The sequence below is a fragment of the Salmo salar genome, chromosome 06 (genome assembly GCF_965601325.2).
Source record: "Salmo salar chromosome 06, fSalSal1, whole genome shotgun sequence".
Classification (NCBI taxonomy): Eukaryota; Metazoa; Chordata; class Actinopteri; order Salmoniformes; family Salmonidae; genus Salmo; species Salmo salar.
The window spans coordinates 90,297,501-90,318,476 of NC_138296.1; the positions used below are offsets into that span (position 1 = coordinate 90,297,501).

A 20,976-nucleotide genomic window follows, 5' to 3' on the forward strand; every position below is an offset into this window, starting at 1 on the left:
TTGGCACGTACCTATACTTATCCATTCATAGTAATGGTTGGCTAATAGCTACACTAAGTAGAAACACTTGTCAGTATGTTGAATTAAACTGTTGGGTGTGATGAACGTAGATCTACTAAATACTATATGACCGTGTGATACAACTCTGGGTAAAACACGCTGTAAACACTAAATACTATATCAACTCTGGGTAAAACACGCTGTAAACACAAAATACTAAATCAACTCTGGGTAAACACACTGTAAACACTAAATACTATATCAACTCTGGGTAAACACACACTGTAAACACTTAATAGGTCTAGTTGAAAGCTGCTTGTTTTCTTTGCCTTACATGCCCCATGGTGGACGCTTTTGTTTATTCTCCCTCCCTTCCCCTGTCCTTTGTATGTTTCAGTGCAGCCAATGTAGTTTACAGTGGACAAGCTTGCTGTTTGTGTCCTAAGCATAGAGTGTCTTGAAGACTACAGTACTGTGAATTGTTCGGCATGGCCTTAGTGAGGAGAATCACTCTGATTCACTCTTATAGGGTTTGCAAAATTCCGTTAACTTTCCCCAAAATTCCCAGGATTTCCAGAAATCCTGGTCAGTGGATTCTGGGATTTCCTAGTTATTCCCTCCTGAATCTAGGAATCTTCCTACCAGGATTTCTGGAAAAGCTGGGATTCTTTGGGGGAAAGTTACTGGATTGTTGCAACCTCTCTAACACTGTGTGACATGCATTCCCTGAGAGGTGGCTGTATACACCTATGGTGTCACTGTCTACAGCCGTTTGTATTTGAGTCTTTTAGCAGACTCTCTAATCCTAAATCATTTTGCAGTCAGTGCATTCAACAAAGGCAGGTAAGACAACCACATAGCACAGTCACAGCCATGTTTTAGGGTAAGACAGGCCCCACTCTCCCCAGTGTCCCAGCATCTATGTGTCTAATATAAACAGTCACAGCCATGTTTTAGGGTAAGACAGGCCCCACTCTCCCCAGTGTCCCAGCATCTATGTGTCTAATATAAACAGTCACAGCCATGTTTTAGGGTAAGACAGGCCCCACTCTCCCCAGTGTCCCAGCATCTATGTGTCTAATATAAACAGTCACAGCCATGTTTTAGGGTAAGACAGGCCCCACTCTCCCCAGTGTCCCAGCATCTATGTGTCTAATATAAACAGTCACAGCCATGTTTTAGGGTAAGACAGGCCCCACTCTCCCCAGTGTCCCAGCATCTATGTGTCTAATATAAACAGTCACAGCCATGTTTTAGGGTAAGACAGGCCCCACTCTCCCCAGTGTCCCAGCATCTATGTGTCTAATATAAACAGTCACAGCCATGTTTTAGGGTAAGACAGGCCCCACTCTCCCCAGTGTCCCAGCATCTATGTGTCTAATATAAACAGTCACAGCCATGTTTTAGGGTAAGACAGGCCCCACTCTCCCCAGTGTCCCAGCATCTATGTGTCTAATATAAACAGTCACAGCCATGTTTTAGGGTAAGACAGGCCCCACTCTCCCCAGTGTCCCAGCATCTATGTGTCTAATATAAACAGTCACAGCCATGTTTTAGGGTAAGACAGGCCCCACTCTCCCCAGTGTCCCAGCATCTATGTGTCTAATATAAACAGTCACAGCCATGTTTTAGGGTAAGACAGGCCCCACTCTCCCCAGTGTCCCAGCATCTATGTGTCTAATATAAACAGTCACAGCCATGTTTTAGGGTAAGACAGGCCCCACTCTCCCCAGTGTCCCAGCATCTATGTGTCTAATATAAACAGTCACAGCCATGTTTTAGGGTAAGACAGGCCCCACTCTCCCCAGTGTCCCAGCATCTATGTGTCTAATATAAACAGTCACAGCCATGTTTTAGGGTAAGACAGGCCCCACTCTCCCCAGTGTCCCAGCATCTATGTGTCTAATATAAACAGTCACAGCCATGTTTTAGGGTAAGACAGGCCCCACTCTCCCCAGTGTCCCAGCATCTATGTGTCTAATATAAACAGTCACAGCCATGTTTTAGGGTAAGACAGGCCCCACTCTCCCCAGTGTCCCAGCATCTATGTGTCTAATATAAACAGTCACAGCCATGTTTTAGGGTAAGACAGGCCCCACTCTCCCCAGTGTCCCAGCATCTATGTGTCTAATATAAACAGTCACAGCCATGTTTTAGGGTAAGACAGGCCCCACTCTCCCCAGTGTCCCAGCATCTATGTGTCTAATATAAACAGTCACAGCCATGTTTTAGGGTAAGACAGGCCCCACTCTCCCCAGTGTCCCAGCATCTATGTGTCTAATATAAACAGTCACAGCCATGTTTTAGGGTAAGACAGGCCCCACTCTCCCCAGTGTCCCAGCATCTATGTGTCTAATATAAACAGTCACAGCCATGTTTTAGGGTAAGACAGGCCCCACTCTCCCCAGTGTCCCAGCATCTATGTGTCTAATATAAACAGTCACAGCCATGTTTTAGGGTAAGACAGGCCCCACTCTCCCCAGTGTCCCAGCATCTATGTGTCTAATATAAACAGTCACAGCCATGTTTTAGGGTAAGACAGGCCCCACTCTCCCCAGTGTCCCAGCATCTATGTGTCTAATATAAACAGTCACAGCCATGTTTTAGGGTAAGACAGGCCCCACTCTCCCCAGTGTCCCAGCATCTATGTGTCTAATATAAACAGTCACAGCCATGTTTTAGGGTAAGACAGGCCCCACTCTCCCCAGTGTCCCAGCATCTATGTGTCTAATATAAACAGTCACAGCCATGTTTTAGGGTAAGACAGGCCCCACTCTCCCCAGTGTCCCAGCATCTATGTGTCTAATATAAACAGTCACAGCCATGTTTTAGGGTAAGACAGGCCCCACTCTCCCCAGTGTCCCAGCATCTATGTGTCTAATATAAACAGTCACAGCCATGTTTTAGGGTAAGACAGGCCCCACTCTCCCCAGTGTCCCAGCATCTATGTGTCTAATATAAACAGTCACAGCCATGTTTTAGGGTAAGACAGGCCCCACTCTCCCCAGTGTCCCAGCATCTATGTGTCTAATATAAACAGTCACAGCCATGTTTTAGGGTAAGACAGGCCCCACTCTCCCCAGTGTCCCAGCATCTATGTGTCTAATATAAACAGTCACAGCCATGTTTTAGGGTAAGACAGGCCCCACTCTCCCCAGTGTCCCAGCATCTATGTGTCTAATATAAACAGTCACAGCCATGTTTTAGGGTAAGACAGGCCCCACTCTCCCCAGTGTCCCAGCATCTATGTGTCTAATATAAACAGTCACAGCCATGTTTTAGGGTAAGACAGGCCCCACTCTCCCCAGTGTCCCAGCATCTATGTGTCTAATATAAACAGTCACAGCCATGTTTTAGGGTAAGACAGGCCCCACTCTCCCCAGTGTCCCAGCATCTATGTGTCTAATATAAACAGTCACAGCCATGTTTTAGGGTAAGACAGGCCCCACTCTCCCCAGTGTCCCAGCATCTATGTGTCTAATATAAACAGTCACAGCCATGTTTTAGGGTAAGACAGGCCCCACTCTCCCCAGTGTCCCAGCATCTATGTGTCTAATATAAACAGTCACAGCCATGTTTTAGGGTAAGACAGGCCCCACTCTCCCCAGTGTCCCAGCATCTATGTGTCTAATATAAACAGTCACAGCCATGTTTTAGGGTAAGACAGGCCCCACTCTCCCCAGTGTCCCAGCATCTATGTGTCTAATATAAACAGTCACAGCCATGTTTTAGGGTAAGACAGGCCCCACTCTCCCCAGTGTCCCAGCATCTATGTGTCTAATATAAACAGTCACAGCCATGTTTTAGGGTAAGACAGGCCCCACTCTCCCCAGTGTCCCAGCATCTATGTGTCTAATATAAACAGTCACAGCCATGTTTTAGGGTAAGACAGGCCCCACTCTCCCCAGTGTCCCAGCATCTATGTGTCTAATATAAACAGTCACAGCCATGTTTTAGGGTAAGACAGGCCCCACTCTCCCCAGTGTCCCAGCATCTATGTGTCTAATATAAACAGTCACAGCCATGTTTTAGGGTAAGACAGGCCCCACTCTCCCCAGTGTCCCAGCATCTATGTGTCTAATATAAACAGTCACAGCCATGTTTTAGGGTAAGACAGGCCCCACTCTCCCCAGTGTCCCAGCATCTATGTGTCTAATATAAACAGTCACAGCCATGTTTTAGGGTAAGACAGGCCCCACTCTCCCCAGTGTCCCAGCATCTATGTGTCTAATATAAACAGTCACAGCCATGTTTTAGGGTAAGACAGGCCCCACTCTCCCCAGTGTCCCAGCATCTATGTGTCTAATATAAACAGTCACAGCCATGTTTTAGGGTAAGACAGGCCCCACTCTCCCCAGTGTCCCAGCATCTATGTGTCTAATATAAACAGTCACAGCCATGTTTTAGGGTAAGACAGGCCCCACTCTCCCCAGTGTCCCAGCATCTATGTGTCTAATATAAACAGTCACAGCCATGTTTTAGGGTAAGACAGGCCCCACTCTCCCCAGTGTCCCAGCATCTATGTGTCTAATATAAACAGTCACAGCCATGTTTTAGGGTAAGACAGGCCCCACTCTCCCCAGTGTCCCAGCATCTATGTGTCTAATATAAACAGTCACAGCCATGTTTTAGGGTAAGACAGGCCCCACTCTCCCCAGTGTCCCAGCATCTATGTGTCTAATATAAACAGTCACAGCCATGTTTTAGGGTAAGACAGGCCCCACTCTCCCCAGTGTCCCAGCATCTATGTGTCTAATATAAACAGTCACAGCCATGTTTTAGGGTAAGACAGGCCCCACTCTCCCCAGTGTCCCAGCATCTATGTGTCTAATATAAACAGTCACAGCCATGTTTTAGGGTAAGACAGGCCCCACTCTCCCCAGTGTCCCAGCATCTATGTGTCTAATATAAACAGTCACAGCCATGTTTTAGGGTAAGACAGGCCCCACTCTCCCCAGTGTCCCAGCATCTATGTGTCTAATATAAACAGTCACAGCCATGTTTTAGGGTAAGACAGGCCCCACTCTCCCCAGTGTCCCAGCATCTATGTGTCTAATATAAACAGTCACAGCCATGTTTTAGGGTAAGACAGGCCCCACTCTCCCCAGTGTCCCAGCATCTATGTGTCTAATATAAACAGTCACAGCCATGTTTTAGGGTAAGACAGGCCCCACTCTCCCCAGTGTCCCAGCATCTATGTGTCTAATATAAACAGTCACAGCCATGTTTTAGGGTAAGACAGGCCCCACTCTCCCCAGTGTCCCAGCATCTATGTGTCTAATATAAACAGTCACAGCCATGTTTTAGGGTAAGACAGGCCCCACTCTCCCCAGTGTCCCAGCATCTATGTGTCTAATATAAACAGTCACAGCCATGTTTTAGGGTAAGACAGGCCCCACTCTCCCCAGTGTCCCAGCATCTATGTGTCTAATATAAACAGTCACAGCCATGTTTTAGGGTAAGACAGGCCCCACTCTCCCCAGTGTCCCAGCATCTATGTGTCTAATATAAACAGTCACAGCCATGTTTTAGGGTAAGACAGGCCCCACTCTCCCCAGTGTCCCAGCATCTATGTGTCTAATATAAACAGTCACAGCCATGTTTTAGGGTAAGACAGGCCCCACTCTCCCCAGTGTCCCAGCATCTATGTGTCTAATATAAACAGTCACAGCCATGTTTTAGGGTAAGACAGGCCCCACTCTCCCCAGTGTCCCAGCATCTATGTGTCTAATATAAACAGTCACAGCCATGTTTTAGGGTAAGACAGGCCCCACTCTCCCCAGTGTCCCAGCATCTATGTGTCTAATATAAACAGTCACAGCCATGTTTTAGGGTAAGACAGGCCCCACTCTCCCCAGTGTCCCAGCATCTATGTGTCTAATATAAACAGTCACAGCCATGTTTTAGGGTAAGACAGGCCCCACTCTCCCCAGTGTCCCAGCATCTATGTGTCTAATATAAACAGTCACAGCCATGTTTTAGGGTAAGACAGGCCCCACTCTCCCCAGTGTCCCAGCATCTATGTGTCTAATATAAACAGTCACAGCCATGTTTTAGGGTAAGACAGGCCCCACTCTCCCCAGTGTCCCAGCATCTATGTGTCTAATATAAACAGTCACAGCCATGTTTTAGGGTAAGACAGGCCCCACTCTCCCCAGTGTCCCAGCATCTATGTGTCTAATATAAACAGTCACAGCCATGTTTTAGGGTAAGACAGGCCCCACTCTCCCCAGTGTCCCAGCATCTATGTGTCTAATATAAACAGTCACAGCCATGTTTTAGGGTAAGACAGGCCCCACTCTCCCCAGTGTCCCAGCATCTATGTGTCTAATATAAACAGTCACAGCCATGTTTTAGGGTAAGACAGGCCCCACTCTCCCCAGTGTCCCAGCATCTATGTGTCTAATATAAACAGTCACAGCCATGTTTTAGGGTAAGACAGGCCCCACTCTCCCCAGTGTCCCAGCATCTATGTGTCTAATATAAACAGTCACAGCCATGTTTTAGGGTAAGACAGGCCCCACTCTCCCCAGTGTCCCAGCATCTATGTGTCTAATATAAACAGTCACAGCCATGTTTTAGGGTAAGACAGGCCCCACTCTCCCCAGTGTCCCAGCATCTATGTGTCTAATATAAACAGTCACAGCCATGTTTTAGGGTAAGACAGGCCCCACTCTCCCCAGTGTCCCAGCATCTATGTGTCTAATATAAACAGTCACAGCCATGTTTTAGGGTAAGACAGGCCCCACTCTCCCCAGTGTCCCAGCATCTATGTGTCTAATATAAACAGTCACAGCCATGTTTTAGGGTAAGACAGGCCCCACTCTCCCCAGTGTCCCAGCATCTATGTGTCTAATATAAACAGTCACAGCCATGTTTTAGGGTAAGACAGGCCCCACTCTCCCCAGTGTCCCAGCATCTATGTGTCTAATATAAACAGTCACAGCCATGTTTTAGGGTAAGACAGGCCCCACTCTCCCCAGTGTCCCAGCATCTATGTGTCTAATATAAACAGTCACAGCCATGTTTTAGGGTAAGACAGGCCCCACTCTCCCCAGTGTCCCAGCATCTATGTGTCTAATATAAACAGTCACAGCCATGTTTTAGGGTAAGACAGGCCCCACTCTCCCCAGTGTCCCAGCATCTATGTGTCTAATATAAACAGTCACAGCCATGTTTTAGGGTAAGACAGGCCCCACTCTCCCCAGTGTCCCAGCATCTATGTGTCTAATATAAACAGTCACAGCCATGTTTTAGGGTAAGACAGGCCCCACTCTCCCCAGTGTCCCAGCATCTATGTGTCTAATATAAACAGTCACAGCCATGTTTTAGGGTAAGACAGGCCCCACTCTCCCCAGTGTCCCAGCATCTATGTGTCTAATATAAACAGTCACAGCCATGTTTTAGGGTAAGACAGGCCCCACTCTCCCCAGTGTCCCAGCATCTATGTGTCTAATATAAACAGTCACAGCCATGTTTTAGGGTAAGACAGGCCCCACTCTCCCCAGTGTCCCAGCATCTATGTGTCTAATATAAACAGTCACAGCCATGTTTTAGGGTAAGACAGGCCCCACTCTCCCCAGTGTCCCAGCATCTATGTGTCTAATATAAACAGTCACAGCCATGTTTTAGGGTAAGACAGGCCCCACTCTCCCCAGTGTCCCAGCATCTATGTGTCTAATATAAACAGTCACAGCCATGTTTTAGGGTAAGACAGGCCCCACTCTCCCCAGTGTCCCAGCATCTATGTGTCTAATATAAACAGTCACAGCCATGTTTTAGGGTAAGACAGGCCCCACTCTCCCCAGTGTCCCAGCATCTATGTGTCTAATATAAACAGTCACAGCCATGTTTTAGGGTAAGACAGGCCCCACTCTCCCCAGTGTCCCAGCATCTATGTGTCTAATATAAACAGTCACAGCCATGTTTTAGGGTAAGACAGGCCCCACTCTCCCCAGTGTCCCAGCATCTATGTGTCTAATATAAACAGTCACAGCCATGTTTTAGGGTAAGACAGGCCCCACTCTCCCCAGTGTCCCAGCATCTATGTGTCTAATATAAACAGTCACAGCCATGTTTTAGGGTAAGACAGGCCCCACTCTCCCCAGTGTCCCAGCATCTATGTGTCTAATATAAACAGTCACAGCCATGTTTTAGGGTAAGACAGGCCCCACTCTCCCCAGTGTCCCAGCATCTATGTGTCTAATATAAAAGCGTGTCTGTTAGTATTAGGCCTACTACGTACTAGAGGTCGACCGATTATTCTTTTTTTTTTCAACGCCGCTACCGATACCGATTATTGTAGGACCAAAAAAAGCCGATACCGGTTAATCGGCCGATTCTTTTTATTATTATTCTTTTTTTTTTATAATGACAATTACAACAATACTGAATGAACACTTATTTTAACTTAATATAATACATCAATAAAATCTATTTTAGCCTCAAATAAATAATGAAACATGTTCAATTTGGTTTAAATAATGCAAAAACAAAGTGTTGGGAGAAGAAAGTAAAAGTGCAATATGTGCCATGTAAGAAAGCTAACGTTTAAGTTCCTTGCTCAGAACATGAGAACATATGAAAGCTGGTGGTTCCTTTTAACATGAGTCTTCAATATTCCCAGTTAAGAAGTTTTAGGTTGTAGTTATTATAGGAATTATAGGACTATTTCTCTCTATACCATTTGTATTTCATATACCTTTGACTATTATACCTTTGACTATTGGATGTTCTTATAGACACTTTAGTATTGCCAGTGTAACAGTATAGTTTCAGTGAAATATGGAACCGTTCCGTATTTTATCTAACGGGTGGCATCGCTAAGTCTAAATATTGCTGTTACATTGCACAACCTTCAATGTTATGTCATAATTACGTAAAATTCTGGCAAATTAGTTCGCAACGAGCCAGGCGGCCCAAACTGTTGCATATACCCAGACTCAGCGTGCAATGAACGCAAGAGAAGTGACACAATTTCACCTGGTTAATATGCTAACCTGGATTTCTTTTAGCTAAATATGCAGGTTTAAAAATATATACTTCTCTGTATTGATTTTAAGAAAGGCATTGATGTTTATGGTTAGGTACAGTCGTGCAACGATTGTGCTTTTTTGGCAAATGCGCTTTTGTTAAATCATCCCCCGTTTGGCGAAGTTGGCTGTCTTTGTTAGGAAGAAATAGTATTCACACAGTTCGCAATGAGCCAGGCGGCCCAAACTGCTGCATATACCCTGACTCTGTTGCAAGATAAGTGACACATTTTCACTAGTTAAAAGAAATTCATGTTAGCAGGCAATATTAACTAAATATGCAGGTTTAAAAATATATACTTGTGTATTGATTTTAAGAAAGGCATTGATGTTTATGATTAGGTACACGTTGGAGCAACGTGTACCTAAGCGATTATATGCAATGCAGGACAGGCTAGATAAACTAGTAATATCATCAACCATATGTAGTTAACTAGTGATTATGATTGATTGATTGTTTTTTATAAGGTAAGTTTAATGCTAGCTAGCAACTTACCTTGGCTTCTTACTGCATTCGCGTAACAGGCAGGCTCCTCGTGGAGTGCAATGTAAAGCAGGTGGTTAGAGCGTTGGACTAGTTAACCGTAAGGTTGCAAGATTCAATCCCCGAGCTGACAAGGTAAAAATATGTCGTTCTGCCTCTGAACAAGGCAGTTAACCCACCGTTCCTAGGCCGTCATTGAAAATAAGAATGTGTTCTTAACTGACTTGCCAAGTTAAATAAAGGTGTAAAAAAAAAAGAAATTGGCCAAATCGGCGTCCAAAAATACAGATTTCCGATTGTTATGAAAACTTGAAATTGGCCCTAATTAATCGGCCATTCCGATTAATCGGTCAACCTCTACTACCTACAGTACACTCCTGACGTGTCATCACCTAATTAAGGTAGAAGTGAGCTGTGTTCAAGATAATTAGACCAGTCACTTCCTTGTACCTATTCGCTCTACACAGCTTCTCTGCCTTGCAGATTGTGATGAAACACTACCATGACAAATTAGCCACTGCTTTCTCAGAGGGGTGCTGTATTTGAGCTTCATTGTCACGGCTAGGTGTGATGTGATGGGGTGTAGAGTCATAGACAGTGTCTTTGCTAGACTATGTCCGTTTCATTCACAGAGCACAGACACTGTGACAAAACACTTTGGACTGCAAGTTAACCGTTACACACATAGTGATCATATTGTACTGACCTCATCAAGGGTGGCGAGCGGTGAAGCGGTTTAAGGTACTGCATCTCAGTGCTGGAGGTGTCACTACAGACCCCGGTTCGACCCTGGGCTGTATCACATCCGGCTGTGATTGGGAGTCCCATAGGGCCAGTTGGCACATTGTCGTTAGGGTTTGGCCGGGTTAGGCCGTCATTGTAAATAAGAATTTGTTCTTAACTGACTTGCCTAGTTAAATAAAATTTTAAATAAAATACAAATAATAAATAAAAAGGGGTTTGGATCTCTTGGCATAATGGTTAATGTGTTGACAGTTGACAGTCGCTGGACCCGGGGTCGAGTCCCTGTCGGGGCTACCCCCCGGAATTCGCCTCAATATGAAAACCTCTCTCACCTTATACAAGAATATTTTTCTTCTTCAATCCTACACCGGATGTTTGAACACTACTGTGATATATTCTATCAGATCTTCCATATGCTTAGATAGCTGAGCCAACACTTCCCATTCATCTATTCTAGAGGACGTCTTAGATAGCTGAGCCAACACTTCCCATTCATCTATTCTAGAGGACATCTTAGATAGCAGAGCCAACACTTCCCATTCATCTATTCTAGAGGACATCTTAGATAGCAGAGCCAACACTTCCCATTCATCTATTCTAGAGGACATCTTAGATAGCTGAGCCAACACTTCCCATTCATCTATTCTAGAGGACATCTTAGATAGCAGAGCCAACACTTCCCATTCATCTATTCTAGAGGACATCTTAGATAGAAGAGCCAACACTTCCCATTCATCTATTCTAGAGGACATCTTAGATAGAAGAGCCAACACTTCCCATTAATCTATTCTAGAGGACATCTTAGATAGAAGAGCCAACACTTCCCATTAATCTATTCTAGAGGACATCTTAGATAGCAGAGCCAACACTTCCCATTCATCTATTCTAGAGGACATCTTAGATAGCTGAGCCAACACTTCCCATTAATCTATTCTAGAGGACATCTTAGATAGAAGAGCCAACACTTCCCATTCATCTATTCTAGAGGACATCTTAGATAGCTGAGCCAACACTTCCCATTAATCTATTCTAGAGGACATCGTAGAAGCATTTACTTTGAAGCTGCACGTCACTCACTCCCAGATCACTGAATGCATGGATGACTCCAGGAGAGAAGCAAAAGGAAAGATGGAGAGGGAGAGACGGGGAGAGCGAGAAGCATAGAAAGAGTGAGGGGAAGAGAGAGAGATGCTTGGAAAGAAGCAAGACACAGAGAGAGAAAGAGGGAGAGAGCGAGAGCCTTCATGTCGGTGTTTTTTCCTGCTTGCACTCCTCCCAGCCCCAGGCAAGACAAGCCAGTGACCGTTCACTGTGCCACGGTCTGCATACTCCTTCCCTAGTCGCACAGTCCTAGGAGTCAGACAGTCCTAGTAGTCGCACAGTCCTAGTAGTCAGACAGTCCTAGTAGTCAGACAGCCCTAGTAGTCACACAGCCCTAGTAGTCACACAGTCCTAGTAGTCACACAGTCCTAGTAGTCACACAGTCCTAGTGGTCAGATAGTCCTAGTGGTCAGATAGTCCTAGTAGTCACACAGTCCTAGTAGTCAGACAGTCCTAGTGGTCAGATAGTCCTAGTAGTCACACAGTCCTAGTAGTCACACAGTCCTAGTAGTCAGACAGTCCTAGTAATCAGACAGTCCTAGTAGTCACACAGTCCTAGTAGTCACACAGTCCTAGTAGTCAGACAGACCTAGTAGTCAGACAGTCCTAGTAGTCACACAGTCCTAGTAGTCACACAGTCCTGGTAGTCAGACAGACCTAGTAGTCACAGTCCTAGTAGTCACAGTCTTAGATGTCAGACAGTCCTAGTAGTCACACAGTCCTAGTAGTCACACAGTCCTAGTAGTCAGACAGACCTAGTAGTCACACAGTCCTAGTAGTCACACAGTCGTAGTAGTCACAGTCCTAGTAGTCACAGTCCTAGTAGTCACACAGTCATAGTAGTCACAGTCATAGTAGTCACAGTCCTAGTAGTCAGACAGTCCTAGTAGTCAGACAGTCCTAGTAGTCAGACAGTCCTAGTAGTCAGACAGTCCTAGTAGTCACACAGTCCTAGTAGTCACACAGTCCTCGCTGTCAGACAGTCCTAGTAGTCACACAGTCCTAGTAGTCAGATAGTCCTAGTAGTCAGATATTCCTAGTAGTCACACAGTCCTAGTAGTCACAGTCTTAGTAGTCACACAGTCCTAGTAGTCACACAGTCCTAGTAGTCACACAGTCCTAGTAGTCACAGTCCTAGTAGTCACACAGTCCTAGTAGTCAGCAGTCTTAGTAGTCACACAGTCCTAGTAGTCACACAGTCCTAGTAGTCAGTCAGTCCTAGTAGTCACACAGTCCTAGTAGTCACACAGTCCTAGTAGTCACACAGTTCTACACTCTTACAAAAAAGGGTTCTAAAAGGGTTCCCTTAGGATAACCCTTTTTGGTTCCAGGTAGAATCCTTTTAGGTTTCATGTAGAGCCCTCTGTGGAAAGGGTCCTATATGGATCCCAAAAGGGTCGTACCTGCAAACAAAAGGTTTCTACCTGGAACCAAAAAGGGTTCCTCAAAGGGTTCTCCTGTGAGGACAGCCGAAGACCCATTTTAGGTTCTAGGTAGAAACCTTTTCTTCAAAGAGTGTAGTAGTCACACAGCAGGCTGCTTTACTGTTTTAACAGGCCTCTCTGTCTCTCCCTGAAGTGGAGTGAACTCCAGTCTTGGCGCAGGCCTGTGAGAGAGTGTCTGTAGTGTTTTAGATGAGATGTGTCTGAGTGCAGAGACTGTATCAAGCGATCAAACGGCAGTTTGAAAAGTAGGCCTGTGAGAGTGTCACTAGTTGTCTATCGTGTTTTAGATATGCGTGCCGAGATGAGACTCGTTTCCAATGAACACACTGATGTACAAAAGCAATATGTCACGTCTGTCAGAGTATCTTTCTCATGGGAGTGCCCACGTCAACAGATGAGGTGTATATCACCCACAATGGGCATCTCACTGGTTAAGTCTGAAGGTCTGAGAGTGTGGCTACAGGGGCTACAGATGAGTTTCAGTGCCAAGGCCCTTATCAAGTGAACACACTGCAGTTTAAAAGCAGTATTTCTGTCATCTACGCTGCTCATTTATAATGGAGGGCATGCTCAGGCTGAGTAGAGGAGGAGTGTAACTGATGAAAACCACACGACAGGCATCTCTCTCAGTGTTTAAGTCAGAGTATCTGAGGGACTGAGTATTGATTTGCCACAGTTAACCCTTCACTGGAGTGGAGCCTTACATAACGAGTAATGGTTTGTGAGTCTTTTAGCTTTTTTAGTTGGGTTCATTGGTTAGAGCTGTTTAATGACTTACCTGTGATTATTGTGCTGTTTAAATTCCATGTATGTTTACCTACGTATTAGTCTGAGAGAGTATTTCAGATCGGGCAAAAACATATTAGTCTAATAGTTTAGGATAGAAAACAGAGGAGAAAATCTCGCCTCAGCTCGCCCCGCCCCGCCGTACCTCACCTCACCCCCCCTCCCCCCCACCACGCCTCACCTTAGCTCGCCTAATCTCTCCACACATTAAATAGGATGAATTAATCTTCCATAGTCACAATATTGACTTGTCTGTTCTTTTTCTCTTCTCAGGAGTCGATTTCAAAATGAAGACGCTAGAGATAGATGGCATCAAAGTGCGGATACAGATATGGTAAACCAAAGCAGCTGCATTCATATTTTACATATACATTATGTTAGTAATTTAGGAGACACTCTTGTTCAGGCTTTCCCCATACTGCTGCGTACAGACTGGACACTGCACAAGTTCAGACAAAGGAGATCCCCTCTCTGTAGTGCACAAAGCCCGTTGCAATGACTCGTATGTCAAAATAAAAACCTTTTTTGAACTCACAAAGATCCACCGTGGATCGAAACGTAGCCTGATATTTTCACTATTCACCGCCTGTATGATCATTTCCTAAGAGAGGGTGTTTGACTTTTGATGTCTTCCAGGGACACAGCAGGACAGGAGAGATATCAGACCATCACTAAGCAGTACTACAGACGAGCACAGGTAAGATAACTACTCTTCCTCATGATATTGTAGGTACGAGGTCAGATCAGGTAAGATAACTACTCTTCCTCATGATATTGTAGGTTCGAGGTCAGATCAGGTAAGATAACTACTCTTCCTCATGATATTGTAGGTACGAGGTCAGATCAGGTAAGATAACTACTCTTCCTCATGATATTGTAGGTACGAGGTCAGATCAGGTAAGATAACTACTCTTCCTCATGATATTGTAGGTACGAGGTCAGATCAGGTAAGATAACTACTCTTCCTCGTGATATTGTAGGTACGAGTTCAGATCAGGTAAGATAATGCTACTGTAGCTCCACTCTACACTTTATTTAGTCTAATCCACCAGCTGGATCCAGCAAGTGGCCTGGAGATGAGGTTACTCTCCCTTCTAAACATGCATTGCACTTGTAGCTAGGAGCTGCAGTTGTACGTCAACAGATATACTGTAGGTATGGTGGGTTGCTTTTAGCAGTTTCCTGGTGCTAGTTAGTGTCATAGTAACAGTTTCCTGGTGCTAGTTAGTGTCATAGTAACAGTTTCCTGGTGCTAGTTAGTGTCATAGTAACAGTTTCCTGGTGCTAGTTAGTGTCATAGTAAGAGTTTCCTGGTGCTAGTTAGTGTCACAGTAACAGTTTCCTGGTGCTAGTTAGTGTCATAGTAAGAGTTTCCTCCTGTCCACTCACCACCCTTATCTCCCATGGATACTATACTACGTGGTGTTGCTGTGACAACCATAACAGAATCAGATGACATGTTTCTTCCCTCCCCTCCCCTTCCCTCTGCTTCCCTCCCCTTCCCTCCCCTCTGCTTCCCTCCCCTCATCTTCTACCTTCCTCCCTCCTCTCCTCGCCCATCCCCTGTCCTCTCCTCTTCTCCACTCTTCAGGGAATCTTCCTGGTTTACGACATCACAAGTGAGCGATCCTTCCAGCACATCATGAAGTGGGCCAGCGATGTGGACGAGGTGAGATCAAGAGGTTCAGGGTTTATAGGTTCAGGCCAAAATGTTTTATAACGGCACAGGTGCTTTTGTCAAATCAGACGGAATGTCTCGCTCTCTCTTCCCTCTCCGTCCCTCACCCCCTCTATCCCTCCCCATCTCCATCCCTCCCTCTCTCTCTCAGTATGCTCCTGATAACATCCAAAAGATCCTCATAGGGAACAAGTCAGACGAGGAGGAGAAGAGGCAGGTAGCTACAGAACAGGGCAACAAGCTGGCCAAGGATTATGGGATGGACTTCTTTGAGACAAGTGCCTCCACCAACTATAACATCACAGAGGTGAGTGGCTGACAGCTCCTGAACAAACACTGTGTATGGCCGCCTGTCTGTCACAGGCCAACGCCAAGCACCACGGCCGGACTACTGGTACGCAAACTATTAATGACGGTATAATGTGAACAACATTTCATCCTGAGTCACTGTCTTAGTCTGTATCTCCCAGAGTCCAAGTGATATATACAGTGATACATACAGTGATATATACAGTGATACATACAGTGATATATACAGTGATACATACAGTGATATATACAGTGATACATACAGTGATATATACAGTGATATATACAGTGATACATACAGTGATATATACAGTGATATATACAGTGATATCTACAGTGATACATACAGTGATACATACAGTGATATATACAGTGATACATACAGTGATATATACAGTGATACATACAGTGATATATACAGTGATATATACAGTGATACATACAGTGATATATACAGTGATATATACAGTGATATATACAGTGATATCTACAGTGATACATACAGTGATACATACAGTGATATATACAGTGATACATACAGTGATATATACAGTGATACATACAGTGATATCTACAGTGATACATACAGTGATACATACAGTGATATATACAGTGATACATACAGTGATATATACAGTGATATATATACACACTACCGTTCAGAAGTTTGGGGTCACTTAGAAATGTCCTTGTTTTCCATGAAAACATACACGAAATGAGTTGCATAATGAATAGGAAATACAGTCAAGACGTTGACAAGGTTATAAATAATGATTTTTAATTGAAATAATAATTGTGTCCTTCAAACTTTGCTTTCGTCAAAGAATCCTCCATTTGCAGCAATTACAGCCTTGCAGACCTTTGGCATTCCAGTTGTCAATTTGTTGAGGTAATCTGAAAAGATTTCAACCCATGCTTCCTGAAGCACCTCCCACAAGTTGGATTGGCTTGATGGGCACTTCTTACGTACCATACAGTCAAGAGGTGAGTGTATCTGGTGCATCGAAGTCAGGCGCAGGAGAGCAGAGATGAGTGGACAAAGCACTTTACTAAGGCAAATCATTTGCACAGAACGCAACTGCGTCACAAAACAAAAGCCCAATGAACCAGTAAGGCAGCACAAAGTACAAAAACACAAGTACAATAAACAATAAAGTACAATAAAGTACAATAAACAATTACACATACAGACATGGGGGGAACAGAGGGTTAAATACACGACATGTAATGAGGGAATGAATACCAGGTGTGTGGGAAAACAAGACAAAACAAATGGAAAATGAAAGGTGGATCGGCGATGGCTAGAAGACCGGTGACGTCGACCGCCGAACGCCGCCCGAACAAGGAGTGGGACCGACTTCGGCGGAAGTCATGACACATACGGTCAAGCTGGTCCCACAATAGCTCAATAGGGTTGAGATCCGGTGACTGTGCTGACCACTCCTCGGTCCAGTGTTTGTGTTCTTTTGCCCATCTTAATCTTTTATTTTTATTGGCCAGTCTGAGATATGGCTTTTTCTTTGCAACTCTGCCTAGAAGGCCAGCATCCTGGAGTCACCTCTTCACTATTGACGTTGAGACTGGTGTTTTGCGGGTACTATTTAATGAAGCTGCCAGTTGAGGACTTTTGAGGCGTCTATTTCTCAAACTAGACACTCTAATGTACTTGTCCTCTTGCTCAGTTGTGCACCGGGGCCTTCCACTCCTCTTTCTATTCTGGTTAGAGCCAGTTTGCGCTGTTCTGTGAAGGGAGTAGTACACAGTGTTGTGCGAGATCTTCAGTTTCTTGGTAATTTCTCGCATGGAATAGCCTTCATTTCTCAGAACAAGGATAGACTGATGAGTCTGTAATTGAACCCACAAATGCTGATGCTCCAGATACTCAACTAGTCTAAAGAAGGCCGGTTGTATTGCTTCTTTAAATCAGGACAACAGTTTTCAGCTGTGCTAACATAATCGCAAAAGGTTTTTCTAATGATCAGTTAGCCTTTTACAATGATAAACTTGGATTAGCTAACACAACGTGCCATTGGAACACAGGAGTGATGGTTGCTGATAATGGGCCTCTGTACGCCTATGTAGATATTCCATAAACAATCAGCTGTTTCCAGCTACAATAGTCATTTACAACATTAACAATGTCTACACTGTATTTCTGATCAATTTTATGTTATTTTAATATATGGAAATGTGCTTTTCTTTAAAAAACAAAGGCATTTCTAAGTGACCGGTAGTGTATGTACAGTGCATTCGGAAAGTATTCAGACCCCTTCACTTTTTCCACATTTTGTTACGTTACAGCCTTATTCTAAAATGGATTAAATAAAATAAAATCCTCATCAATCTATGAGATTGGTACCCCATAATGTCAAAGAAAAAACAGGTTTATAGAAATGTTTGCAAATTTATAATAAAAGAAACAGAAATACCATATTTACATAAGTATTCAGACCCTTTTTCTATGAGACTCGAAATTGAGATCAGGTGCATCCTGTTTCCATTGATCATCCTTGAGATGTTTCTACAACTTAATTGTAGTCCACCTGTGGTAAATTCAGTTAATTGGACATGATTTGAAAAGGCAGACACCTGTCTATATAAGGTCCCACAGTTGACAGTGAATGTCAGAGCAAAAAACCAAGCAATGAGATCAAAGAAATTATCCGTAGAGCTCCGAGACAGGATTGGGTCGAGGCACAGATCTGGGGAAGGGTACCAAAACATTTCTGCAGCATTGAAGGTTCCCAGGAACACAGTGTCCTCCATCATTCTTAAATGGAAGAAGTATGGAACCACCAAGACTCTTCCTAGAGCTGTCCACCCGGCCAAACTGAGCAATTGGGGGAGAAGGGCCTTGGTCAGGGAGGTGACTAAGAACCCGATGGTCACTCTGACAGAGCTCCAGAGTTCCTCTGTGGAGATGGGAGAACCTTCCAGAAGGACAACCATCTTTGCAGCACTCCACCAATCAGGCCTTTATGGTAGAAGGCGAGGTCAGTACAGGTGCATCAAAGCTGGCACCGAGAGACTGAAAACAGCTTCTATCTCAAGGCCATCAGACTGTTAAATAGCCATCACTAGCACAGAGGCTGCGGCCCTATATACATAGACTAGTAATCACAGGCCACTTTAATAATGGAACACTAGTCACTTTAATAATGTTTACATATCTTGCATTACTCATCTCATATTTTTATACTGTATTCTATTCTACTGTATTTTAGTCTATGCCGCTCTGACATTGCTCGTCCATATATTTATATATTCATATTTCCATTCCTTTACTTAGATTTGTGTGTATTGGGTATATGTTGTGAAATTGTTAGATATTACTTGTTAGATATTACTGTTGGGGCTAGAAACACAAGTATTTCGCTACACCGCAATAACATCTGCTAAACACGTGTATGTGACCAATAAAATTTTATTTGATTTGAGTGGCCAGACGGAAGCCACTCCTCAGTAAAATTCACAAAAGCCCGCTTGGAGTTTGCCAAAAGGCACCTAAAGACTCTCAGACCATGAGAAACAAGATTCTCTGTTCTGATTCAGGCTTGGCCTGAATGCCAAGCGTCACGTCTGGAGGAAACCTGGCACCATCCCCATGGTGAAGCATGGTGGTGGCAGAATCATGCTGTGGGGATGTGTTTCAGCGGCAGGGACTGGAAGACTAGTCAGGATCGAGGTAAAGATGAACGGAGCAAAGTACAGAGAGATCCTTGATGAAAACCTGCTCCAGAGCACTCAGGTCCTCAAACTGGGGAGAAGGTTCACCTTCCAACAGAACAACGACCCTAAGCACACAGCCAGGACAACGCAGGAGTGGCTTCAGGACAAGTCTCTGAATGTCCTTGAGTGACCCAGCCAAAACCTGGACTTGAATATGATCGAACAACTCTGAAGAGACCTGAAAATAGCTGTGCAGTGACACTCCCCATCCAATCTGACAGAGCTTGAGAGGATCTGCAGAGAAGAATGGGAGAAACTCCCCAAATACAGCTGTGCCAAGCTTGTAGCGTCATACCCAAGAAGACTAGAGGCTGTAATCGCTGCCAAAGGTGCTTCAACAAAGTACTGAGTAAAGGGTCAGAATACTTATGTAAATGTAATATAAGTTTTTCATTTTTTATAAATTTTGCAAACATTTCTAAAAACCTGTTTTTGCTTTGTCATTATGGGGTATTGTGTGTAGATTGATGAGGGGGGGGAAAAAAACAATTGAATCAATTTTGGAATAGTCAAGGGGTCTGAATACTTTCTGAAGGCACTGTTTACAGTGATATATCCAGGCTGTATCACAACCGGCCGTGATTGGGAGTCCCATAGGGCAGCGCACAACTGGCCCTGCGAGTCCGGGTTTGGCCGGTGTAGGCCATCATTGTAAATAATAATTTGTTCTTAACTGACTTGCCTAGTTAAATAAAGGTTACATTTAAATTATATATACAGTGATATATACATAAAACAGATTTTCACTAACAGTTAAATTAGTCTTCAGCATTGCAAAACAAAACATTTCACCTCTCTGTTATCCTTGTGCCATGTTACCACCCCTCCACCCCAGTCCTTCACACGATTGGCTGAGCAGGTCCTGGCAGCCAATAAGAAGGACCTGGACCTCCTAAGGGCGTCGGTCACAGACGAGCTCAACCTCGCCGCCCTGGAGGAGGAGGAGGGCATCACAGACGGGGCCGCCGCCTCACAGAAGGGCTGCTGGTGTTAAGGACTGGGCCTGGTCAAAAGTAGTGCACTATGTAGGAAATGGGGTGAGAAAAGTAGTGCCCTATGTAGGGAATAGGGTGCCACTTCTTATGTAAGGACTGGGTCTGGATGCGTCTCAAAACACACCCTATTTCCTATGGTTTAAAGTAGTGCACTTTGTAGGAAATAGGGTGGAGGGTGACACTTCTCTTCTTCATGTTAAACCTGATTAACGTAGCCGATTGCCTTTCTACCATGGTAGGTGGTGTACTGGCGTTTGCTAGGTTTTTTAAATTGTATTTTTCATTGTAGTTGATAGGTTTTGCCACAAGAGGGTGCTGCTGTTAAATGCTGCATTATATACGAAGCTTTCAGTATTTAGAGTAGACCGCAGGGCTGTTGATAAAGTGGTCACGACCCATTACACTGTTCCCTTCATAGTACACTGCTCGGCTAAGCTCAGACCTACTGCACCATAGGGAATAGACTGTTGTTTGTGGTGCAGACTATGTTCCATTTAGTTTCAGCCTCTTCATTTTGTTTCTCAAGGCAACTTTCAATGACAATGTACATAAGACTCCTAGTTTAATTTAACGTATTACCATTACAGGCCTGTATAAAGTGTTGACATTTTGATGGTCTTAAAATATTCCTTCTGTGATTCTTCTATCTATGATGATGTATTTTGTTTTCTTC

The 20,976-nt window shown here is 44.3% G+C and overlaps 1 protein-coding gene across 1 annotated transcript in view; it reads left to right on the forward strand.

The window, feature by feature from the left end:
- Window positions 1-20,443, forward strand: part of LOC106608154 (ras-related protein Rab-15) — a 31,422-nt gene extending 10,979 nt beyond the window's left edge. The window contains exons 2-6 of the mRNA XM_014205918.3: window positions 13,866-13,926; window positions 14,229-14,289; window positions 15,184-15,261; window positions 15,422-15,577; window positions 20,144-20,443. Of these exons, the coding sequence (XP_014061393.1) occupies window positions 13,866-13,926; window positions 14,229-14,289; window positions 15,184-15,261; window positions 15,422-15,577; window positions 20,144-20,302 (515 nt within the window). The 3' untranslated portion in view covers window positions 20,303-20,443. The remainder of the gene's footprint in view (window positions 1-13,865; window positions 13,927-14,228; window positions 14,290-15,183; window positions 15,262-15,421; window positions 15,578-20,143) is intronic.
- Window positions 20,444-20,976: the final 533 nt, after the last annotated feature.